The 11,229-nt window shown below is 39.6% G+C and overlaps 2 protein-coding genes across 2 annotated transcripts; one reads left to right on the forward strand and one right to left on the reverse strand.

Moving 5' to 3' along the window:
• Nucleotides 1-1,001: 1,001 nt before the first annotated feature.
• On the forward strand, nt 1,002-4,176 carry bnip3 (BCL2 interacting protein 3). Its single transcript, XM_079560128.1, has 6 exons — nt 1,002-1,170; nt 1,503-1,674; nt 2,760-2,820; nt 3,225-3,331; nt 3,661-3,810; nt 3,949-4,176. The coding sequence occupies exons 1-6, from the start codon at nt 1,128-1,130 to the stop codon at nt 3,995-3,997; spliced, it is 582 nt and encodes a 193-aa protein (XP_079416254.1). The 5' UTR covers nt 1,002-1,127; the 3' UTR covers nt 3,998-4,176.
• Nucleotides 4,177-4,646: 470 nt separating this feature from the next.
• On the reverse strand, nt 4,647-9,826 carry LOC306965611 (serine/threonine-protein phosphatase 2A 55 kDa regulatory subunit B delta isoform). The gene is made up of 10 exons (XM_079560127.1): nt 9,653-9,826; nt 9,384-9,458; nt 8,844-8,941; nt 8,577-8,742; nt 8,378-8,490; nt 8,124-8,301; nt 7,850-8,014; nt 6,553-6,722; nt 6,359-6,450; nt 4,647-6,277 (listed from the first exon to the last, which is right to left on the reverse strand). The coding sequence occupies exons 1-10, from the start codon at nt 9,657-9,659 to the stop codon at nt 5,998-6,000; spliced, it is 1,344 nt and encodes a 447-aa protein (XP_079416253.1). The 5' UTR covers nt 9,660-9,826; the 3' UTR covers nt 4,647-5,997.
• Between the last annotated feature and the right edge of the window lie 1,403 nt (nt 9,827-11,229).

The raw sequence follows: 11,229 nt of genomic DNA on the forward strand, positions 1-11,229 counted from the left end.
GGAATTAGACCATATCGCATATATTGATATAATTCAAATTTGTGCTGTAAAACTTATTTTATTGGCTTTTTAATTTAATTTAATTTTAATTTGCACCTTACAGAGCTTTGTTATAATATGATAAGCCTACATGTCTAAATTTATGTTGGGACAGGACACAGTATGAACACTGGAACAGGCCTCAGAACTTGTGAAAGGTATTTATATTTGAGATAATATTAAATGCATAAAAAAACATAATAATACATTAAAATGGATAAATCATATTAATTTTTGCTTAGCTATAAACTCCAGAAGCAAGTTTGTGTCGTAGAGGGACGCCAAGGGCCAAAACTCACAATTGTAGGCTATCCCTAAAGCATCTTTTTTCTACAAATATTAGTTCAGTAGATCATATACAACCTAATGGGGTGTTTTGCCCTCCCCCCCCAAAAAAATATTGACAGTATTTTCCACATTTTAGAGTACTTCATCACAAATTTCGTCTCTGATTAGTAAAATAATATTTCATCAAAATCCTATTGTGGGCCCAAGGTTTTGTGCTGGAGGGCCAGATTTGGCTCTCGGGCCTGACGTTGGCTACCCCTGCTCGAGACAATTTGACCTGGATATGTTCTGGCACAGTGGGAGAAGTCTGTTCTTCAAGCATCAGAGTTGGGTATTTTGACACATGTTAGTTTGGTAGAACTCATCTGTGATCTAAAAATAAATAAATAAAAACAACATAGGTCGACATCATGCCTACACACATACACACATACAAATGACATATGTTCCTCCTTTGATGCTGAATCATGTTAGAACACGCGACAACTATGTGAAGGTGAAAGTCCTCAGTACCGCATGAACGTGTTATGAACGTGTTACTTGACTCTTTTGCTTTCTTGGAGGCTGGTTGTGGTTGTTTCTGGAAGAGGGGGTGCAGCCGGGGTGCAGTGCGGACACGCTCACGCTGCGTGCCCTCCTTTCGGAGCCAATCAGGTTTCAGATAAACACTGGGTTGCGTCATTGTTATTGTGGAGCTCAGCGCTTCAGCTGGTTTCTCGGCTACTGGGATTTCGACATAGATTTGCTTTATTTGCTTCTCAACAGCGGAACGAAGAGACTCGCCACATTACTTTGCCACGATGTCTCTTCTAAAGGACAGTTCATCTGACGAGAGTTTGCAAGGTAACGCATTTATGACTAGTTTATGACACCAAGAGCTTGTTTTGCTAACGCTAGCTTGTTTGAACTATGGCCTGAACTAACCACACAGATCATCATGGTGGGGATAGAAATCAGAGCAGAAACATCTGCAAAAGTGGGCCAAACTAGGACTTTACTAAATCAAACTGTGACATTGTCAAGTTAAAATGTTATTATCTGTGAAGAAATTGCAGAAGTTCTGTGCGTGGTAGGAACTCTATCTAATGTTTATCTAATGTGTTGACCTCTCCACACTACTGCTGCCCACTACTGTCCATGATTTGGTGTTAATCTGTTGTTTCGTTTGACTTTAGGATCTTGGGTTGAGCTGCATTTCAGTAGCAGTAGTTCTCAGGCAAGTAGTCAACATGAGAGCCATGAACAAATCCCAACATACAGCCAGGAAGGAGACTTGGAGAAAATGCTGCTTGAGGCACAGCATGAGTCAGGAAGGAGCAGTTCCAGAGGAAGCTCACAATGTAACAGGTTTGTGCCTCCGTCCTGTCGTCTTTGCTGTTTGCTTAACTCATTGGATCTACAACCTTTCACGCCAATAATCAGCAAGTAGGTCAATATGTGCTGTTCTGAATATCACCAGATCGAGAAAATGCAATGCAAACAACTGCAGACAAAGATAAATATAATACTTTCTGCTCCGCTACATTCTTCTAAAGGCTCTAAATTTAAAAAGGGAAAATGATCTAGTCGAGGCTACATGTTTTGTCACATTTTAAACTCCAGTCAGTAAATAGATTGCCTCTCCCTGTTGTACTGTCACGCTGTGCTGCAATTCCAATACCAATACGTACTTATGTTTTTTGTATTTATTTATTTATTTGACCTTTATTTAACCAGGAAAGTCTCACTAAGATTAAAAATGTCTTTTACAGGGGATTCCTGGCCCCAGAGGGGAACCTATTGTACATATTTTTAGTGTTAATGTGTTTTATATTAAAATGCATTGGAACTGGGGAACTTAACAAAGCCGTAATCACCGGATTGATTGGTTAATATGTCAAAGAACCGTATTTTCCAGATTATAAATCACTCGGGAGCATAAGTCGCACCAGCCAAAAAAAAAAGCGTAATGAAGAAGAAAAAAACATATATAAGTCGCTCCGGAGTATAAGTCGCACCAGCCTTGGCAACTACTTGGGCATGGAGGATTAATTGCACCATTTACAAGCCTCTCCCGGCATCACGTTGTTCAAGCTCTCATTTGCAAACTCGTTCCTCTCGCTGTGGCCATCTAGCTTTTAGCCCACGATTAGCTTTTTTTTGTTTTCGTCACTGCAGTAAGAGTAACCTCCGCTTTTCGTCAGTCCCTCACAAGTGTTTTGCTCACACTTCAGTGCTTCAGGAGTGCAGTATACTGGTACACAAGTCTAGAGCGCCCTCTAGCGGCTGACAGTGTGAAAATAACAAACGTAAAATTATGTATTTTGATATATAAGTCGCACCTGAGGATAAGTCGCACCCCCAGCCAACTACAACAAACTATTAAAAAAAATGTGACTTATAGTGCGGATAATACGTTAGTGTTTATTGATGTTATTTTGTTTTCTTGATAGCCCACTCAGATCCCAGACCCCTCTTCTTGTGTGGAGAGGATCAGAGGGAAACAGCACACAGGTAGTACTTACTGTCTATCTTTTGTAATAAAAGCTGTAAAGCAGAACATGGCTTTTTATTTATCAAGGAGGTCATTTACCAAGCATGCATGTACAAAACGAGTACGTGCAAACATGGATCAGCAGCAGTTATGTTTTACTCACGTACCATGATCATTTACAGATTTGTGGTCCTAATACTGCAATACTCAAATCATAGCAAATCTAAAATCAGGTGCAACACGGCCACACAATTATATTAAGTGTATTAAGTGTGTATAAGTGTATTTTCAGTTTGCACCCGCTATTTGTCTGCTGTTCTGGTGAATGACCCCATAGTCTTTTAATATTTCACTACATGCGCTTTGGAAATGCTTTGTTGGTAAAAATGTGCTGTAAAATATTATATGAATTTGTCTCTTTCAGTCAGATGAAGACTTCCAAGAGACACGGCGAGAAATAGACAACCTGCTGAAGAAAAATGCTGATTGGATTTGGGATTGGTCCAGTCGCCCGGAAAACAATCCACCCAAGTACGTTCAATGGTGTTTTTTTGAACAATTGGATTGTAGTCACAAGGTTACAGGTCACCTTTCATTTTTGTAGCTATCTTTTACTTAATTGTATTTATATAAAACTCTCAACAAAACATTACAAGTAGAATTTTAATGCTATTAATGCTGAACCCTTTAAGCAGATATTGTTGCTAACTAGGATCTGTTCCAGTATTATGGTGTACATTTCTATTTGCAATTCAAAGGTGTAAGGCATCTATGTGCAAAGAGGGCAATGTGACATTAATCAGCCTACCATTTATTATAATTTATTCACACCAATGAAAAATTAATGTGGCTCTCTGTAGGGAGTTCCTGCTGAAGCACCCCAAGCGCACGACCCCTCTCAGCATCAGGAACACCAGTGTCATGAAGAAGGGAGGCATTCTCTCAGCTGACTTTCTGAAGCTGTTCCTGCCGTCATTAATCATTTCCCACATACTCGCTATTGGACTAGGGTAAGCAAAGTCACACTAAATAACAGAACTAAAAATAGCTCTGCTTGTGTAAACTTCAGTTAAAAACAAAACCAAGGTATAATTGTGTTTTTAATTTATTAGCAATTAACAACTTTTGTGTTTTTATCTTTCTTTAAGGATATACATTGGAAAGCGCCTCACTTCACATAGCCCGTCCACCTATTAAAGGGACTAGACGGAATTATGTATTTTCCACCCCCCTACATGCTCCACCAATGTCCTCATGTGTAGAACGAGCCGAAACCTATTCACCTCAACCGCCGCTAAAAGCCTGCACTGTCACCCAAAAAGTTATCTCCATCATGCACGAGCTTAACTGAGGTGGCAGTAGCAAGTAAAAAATAATGACAACTTCCATCTAGTCCTTTTAAGTTGGTGGCCAGACAGCGATGCCTTAAAACTGGCCTTTCCAAGGCTCTGAAGGAGCAAGAGGGAGCCTCGCTGACCGCCAGTGTCCAAAGTTCAGTGACTACTTTGCTGCATCAGGAGAGAACAGTAACCATCCACTGTACAGCCTGATGACTTGCTGCTTTTCATAACTATAAACTGATATGTGTAACCCCATTAGTAAGAGGGGAAATCAACCAAACATATTGTAAATTTATGTTGAAGAATTTCAGAAACACATTTTTGAAAGGGATCATTACCATACTAGGTGATTTATTTTGTTTTTCTTTTTACATGTAGTGATTATTCTGCCTTTGTGAACGTACAAGTGCATTTAAAGACATTTTTTCATACACTAAATAAAGCTTTAAAACATATTGGCAGATAATGGCTCGTTTATGTGGAATTAGTCAAATAATAACATGAAGTTGAACACAATTAAAATTTTATTGAACTTTGGTCAAAATAATAAAACAAGTGAATACATTGCCACCATGTTAGGAATCAATGGACAAGACAATGCATTATTATGTGTTTAATGTCGTCAGTGTGTAGTCAACCTTCAGTTCTGCATTCACAACTACAGAGACCGACATTTGCAACATGTGGTCAAAATTTAGGTGAAAGTCTTAATAAATGAATAAGAGCACATGTATGAGGCCGGTCAGCTTATTAACATGATCTGGAGGCACATAAACTCTACGCTGTGCAATTTTCCTCCTTAGTGATTTCATATACGGCCACGTGCAGCAGCGGTATATGAACAGAACTCTTTAAAATAGGATTTACAAATAATGCACATGAGGTTTGTTAAATGTTTGGGGACATAAACGGTAGCTGTCACAGATAGAAGTAGATATTAAGGCTGCAGATTCCCTTTGTCCTGGGCCCCGACTTGTGCCGTGTAGTTTTTGGCCTGTATCCTACAACAAAAGTCAGAAACTAAAAATAATGTTCACAGAGACATGTTATTGTTTGTGTTCAGCAGTGGTTCTCGAAACAGGTAGACCGAAATATCTCCCCTACATTTCTGAGATCTGCTGAGAAGACAGTGGTGTGACTGAACATTTTCCACCTCTCTACAACATAAAAAACATGCAAAGCAATAAACATGTTTTAATACATACTTCTAAATTTAAAACACATCTGTAGTTTTAGTTTCTTTTATTGTGTGGATGACAAGGTGTACTTGAGTAGATACAGTCAGTGAAATTATGTCATCGTATTGATGGGTAAAGTAAAAGGGAGGGGAAAGAGAAAAAAAAAGTCCACGTTCCAAATTCATGGTCTCTTCCACTGTAGTTTGGCCAGAAGACTTGGCCAGTGGGGAATGTTACAGTCAAGCTTATTGGCCAATGAATGAATCCGTGCTTCAGTGGGCCCAAAATCTTTGAAATGATGTTACATTTTGACAAGACGTCAACATTTGGGCTTAGTTCTGTCATTAAATCATGAAATGAAGGCTTAAAATGTCAACACAAACACCAACGTTCAAGAGTTTGACCTCCAGGGAGGGCCATTCCATCAATTAGACCCGAATTGGACTTTCTGGGTCAGAGGGCATGTTGATTGCCCTGATGCCAAAGGCAAAAACAACCTAAGCTCAGACTCAAAATAAAACAAGCCTATGGATCAACCTCCTGTGGCAAAAAAGTAGAGACGTGCTTTCGAATTCTTCACCAGGAGGACAACGAGGCTGTTTCTTCTTATACAGATAGACATGTAGGCTTAACTACACAGGTACGGTATAAGCCCTATCCACTGGAGCCCCAAAATCTTTTAATTGATTTTGTCTTGGAAAATGTACAAGTTGTTGGTGGCTGCCACAGCTATCACATTATCTTTGGGGTGCCACGCGGTATGCAGGATCTTCTTGTTGAAGTCCAGGCTGTCCACGCTGATTTCATCCTTCTTCCTCTTCCCACCTGTGGAAACTTTCCGTGGTTTCAGAGTGGCTCGTGGTTTGCTGCTCTCTCGGGAAGCCTCCAGTGTGATGTCCCTCCGGGTGTTGCGGTCAAACATTCGGAAGAAGTTATTGTAGGACCCAGTCATTATGGCACTTGTGAGAAAGGGAAAAGCACACTCAGTATCCCTCTAATAATCAACCAGTGTTGCATGTCGAGGAATAAACAAAGCCTACCTGTCACTACCATTCCAGCAGCACTCAAACTTGTCAAAGATACAGTCATTTTCATACAATGAGCAGAGTTTACTCCGAAGGTATTCGTGGACCTATGTGAAATAGACACATGAATACAGATTACTTGAATATTCTTGACGCGACAGTCGGCTGTACTTTGCATGATGCCAAACAATCATGATGTGATAACAAACCTGATATGTTTCCACTGGCCTATTTTCCATGTTTAGGTCCCAAACTTTGACAGAGAGGTAGTCACGTGTCATCATGTAGCGCCCACTGTGACTAAACTTTACGTCCGAAATGGAGGAAATAATCTCAGAAAAAAAGGATCTGCTGCTTGGATCCTCAGGCTCTTCAAAGACTAAAAGAAAGGGAAAATAAATCAAATCTTACAAGGTCTAATAAATCACCAAAGAGTTGTTACTGTATTATCAGGTGGTGCAATAAATATATCACAAAGAAACCACAATATATCGCAGAATAGGTACGGAATAGGGGCGAGAGTTAGATCACAATTTGTATTTCCTCATGTGCACTTAAGCATCTTCATACTATCCAAACTACCAACTGCTTCTGAAAGTTCACACTACACTGTGATTGGTTAAGCATGCCATTCTCTCAGTATATGACTGTCCAGTAAGAGAATTAAAGCTGCACTACATGAATTATCCCACTTTCAAACAGTGGAAGTCAGAGGTAGCCGACTTCTCTATCTAGTCTATTGGCTACTACCTAAATGCATTTCTAGCTCACATAGCGCACAGCCTGATCGTTCATTAGCTGGACGATTCAGCCAGGAGTTCAAAGTAAGTCTGAGGGAAACACAGCACTGATTTTGACTCTTAAATACGCTGTATTCACATACTAACAACACATGCGGTGCGGTTTTCTTCCATTAATGCTGTATTTACAACAAAGATCTCTGGTGGCAAACTAATTATGACAAGAAACTACAGATGCCTGTATTTGAGCACAGAACTACTTTAAAAGCTACAGCAACAGAAAAAGCACTGGGTTGCTATATAATTGCACCATGACAGCAAGTTATCAAAGCCATTTATATCGGATTCAGATCACAATTTTATCATATCGCCCAGCCCTATTGAGGGCCTCCATCTGACTGAGACTGACACAATTTTGACAACATGGCCCAATTTATCTATTTATTCACAGCAACACAACAATGAACGAACGACTTTACTTCTGCATACAGAGGATGTGTACTTTGATTAGTTCCTTTCTAAACAGAACCCTCAGAGTTCCAGACTGAGTCATAATAAAAAGAGAATTACGATGCATACTGCTGTACAATGCTGTGAAATCACTTGGATTCCATCAATTAATAATATCTGATAATCAAAACATCCTGCTATACAAAAAATTGCTGTGAATAGTGAAGTAGGGTCGACCTAAAACAATGTCCATAAGCCATCTCGATTGCAATGAATTGAGAAACACAGCGTAAGAGATAATTGTAAACAGACTTACATTTCGAGTGCCTATCACATAGTGCTCCCGCTCGCATGTCACAGAGGCGGATGGTGCCTTTGCTACTGCTGTACACAAATACATTGCATTGGTGTGGATGGCACTCTGCAGCGGTGATTACTTCTGTAAGCTCCTCCATGTTGGCAGGCTTGATGTCTACAATATCTGAGGGGAAAACTGTTAAGGTTATAACTTGACAAGCCTTAATATAGTGATCAATTCAAACACAGTTAAAACTGAAACATGTTTCTCTAATGAGGCAACAAAAGGATACTAAAACTTCTGTCCGTTATTTCCAAGTGCCATAGATTTATTCTTAGGTCATCCGCAGAGAGGTACGTTTCATGATCACTATTTACAGATATGGAATTAATGTGATAGGTGTGTGCGTTTGCAAAGATTCTCCGTGGGCTCGCCTCCACCATGAGATCCATTGGCATCAGCACAGGTACCTGAAAAGCACAGCACACATGTTCACTTGTTTGAAGCAGGAGGGGAAAAAAGAGAAATGCAATACATTTAACATACCCGTAAAGAAGTGATTCTAAAGGGATCTCTAAGACGCCCATCTTCATCTTTTAGGTTGTAACCTTCTGCTCTTTTATCTCGTTCACTAATTTTCCACAATTTGATAGTTTTATCTATTGAAGCATAGAATAGACACATTACATTAACATATGATAGAGTAGCTTGAGGGAGTACAGATATAAAACATGATGAATCTTACCATTTGTTGAAAGTAGAAAGTGAGCAGCATTTTGTTGTGGTAGCCATCGTATTTTATTTATTTTCTCCTCAATTTCTAAACTTTTCAAATAGTCAAATTCTGGCTCATGACTTTGAAAAGTACTATAGACATTGTATTCACCACGCAAATGTGGACGATTCTTTGACTGAAATAAGAACAACATGTATAAAGTGTTTAAATTAGGATTAAGACAACACACTGACTTGACACCGGTGTAATAGATGCTTAAATGTGCGTTGATCTTACCTCCTGTTCATGTTGAAAAATCACTACTCTTCCTCCTTTATCTCCAGTTGCAAGTAATTCTCCAGAATAATTAAATTCAACAGTTGAGATTATGTCAGCTGAAGTGGGCACAAATCAGAGTTAGTCACCGAAAACAACTGAATACACTTCACAGAGGTCCTTGTGGTAGCTAGAATGTCCTTCAGAAATGTCAAGACTATACAAAAGGCACAAACCATGCAAATATGAATGGATGAACTCCAGTGTGATGTCATTTACACAATTTATGGACGCAGAGCATTTGCGTCATGGACGCGGTCGCTCCCCTTTAATAGCTTAGCCACACACTAGCATAAAGCTAACAGGCGGCACACTTGCTTCACCACAATCAGTCAATGTTTACAATAGATTTCACGCAGCTAGACTATACATTACATTTGAGCTCAATCAAAACACTCAATTACCCTCTTACGAACCATCGCTTTTCACACGGAGCATCACCACACAAACTAACTAGCAACCGCTTGTAGCCTAGCCCCAAAGCTAACGGTAGCAACATACCTTCCGCAACATCTTCATCTATTGCTCCTTTCACTTGAGAGAAACACCATTGGAAATCATTTCCACTTGCAACTCCTGCAGGAAAGAGCACATTATTAAGCAGTCAGTAAAAACTGCAAATCCTATCAATTAAATAACCTGACAGTGCACATTTTGACAACTAGCAACTTAGCTCTCAGCGCTAAAGATGTGAGGCTAACTTGCAGATTCAGGCCATCACACACTGCAAGTGAGGTGGACCCCTTTCCCTCCTTCAAAAAGTCGCTTACCCGCCATTGCTTCATTTAGCAGCTCTTATTGTACACAACGTCCAATACCGTATGAACCAATGTAGCTTGCTAAGGGAAATAAATAGCATCCAAAATCAGTGTGAAGACTCGGGTCCAGATCTGTCAAGACCACGGAAATTATCCGTGATTTTTTTTTTCCTCCAAAATGGCGCACGGTACATGGCGAAATGACGTCATGCACGCATGTTACATCCTGGCTCCAGCCCATCCTCATCAAACTTCTGACCTGCTTCTACTCTGGCAAATAATCAGTGAAGTACAGATTCTTTTAATTCACTGCTCCTGTAGAATCAATGGAGCATAGTTTTCGATAAGTGTACACATTAGAACAACGCAATATCATCCAAAAAGACGGTAAACGCACGCATCTAAGTATACTGTGCAATTAAAATCAATTAAGAGAAATCTGTGAGGTACGTTTTTCCCCTCGATATCATTATTTCCGAAAATGCTTAAAAGTTGTCTCGAACTGTTTAACTTTGTTTAACCCAATGCATTTGGTTGGAACTAAAAAACAATCAAAACAATTGGTGGATTAATGTATTTGCAGAGTGATAGGAGACAAGTGCCCTCTGAATTTTCTGATATGACCTTCGCTGTAAAGTAAATACACCTGACACGCTGAAGAGCGTTTATTCCATGATCATAGGGTGACACCTAGTGGTGTAACAAGGGAACTTCACTGATATAAATTTGGTGCTGTTGTACTTTACAAATACTTGTGTCTCACTCACAAACTTAATAAACCCAAGTGTTGCAATATGCTGTATGTTTTATTCTTTTTTGACAGACATGCTTCAATTATGTAATTAATTGCGCATATATTTACGACAATGGGGTCATTTTATTGTATGTCAAATTACATTGGCTGTGTACTTTATGAGGCTAGTTTTATTAACATTGTACATTTATATATAGTGCCTCTTTGGCTATCAATGCAACCTATTTGCTATAAAATTCTGTGGGCAGTGCGTTAAAAGAAAGCGCTGACCATAATTTTACTACAATTCTGTCATTTAATTGGTGTTTAGGACCAAAAAAAAGAAAAGAAATATCATTGTATTATGTGGTTACACAATGATCTGATATAGTCTGGGGGTAACAAATTATTCTCATTAAGCCCAAGTGTGATTACATGAAGACAGCTGAGGATAATACTGCGCATGTGGTGCCTCAGAGCTTTGTTTGTTTTCTACATCTGCAGACTGTCCTGGAGGTGGCAAGTGAATAAATAGGGATGCACCCTGCAAGACCTGGACCAAGTCTCACCTAAACCTTCTCCCCGGCATCTCCCAGGCTCCACATCCCTCTCATCACTCACAACGCGTCCCGTGGGAGCCTGCAGTGCACAGGCCTGGAGGTTAGCAACACACTATCTATATATAAAGGTGGACCAAGACTACTGCTGTATTGGCTGCACTAGAAGTTAGTTAGTCATAGAAACAGAAATAGAACTGCCCTGACAAATGAAACTGGAATACATTATTGGACAAGCCCAAACATGAGCACTGTTGACAAATCATACAGGCAACTTCATTCTTGAAACTTTACTTTTG

This window comes from Gobius niger (genome assembly GCF_951799975.1).
Source record: "Gobius niger genome assembly, chromosome: 7".
NCBI classification, from domain to species: domain Eukaryota; kingdom Metazoa; phylum Chordata; class Actinopteri; order Gobiiformes; family Gobiidae; genus Gobius; species Gobius niger.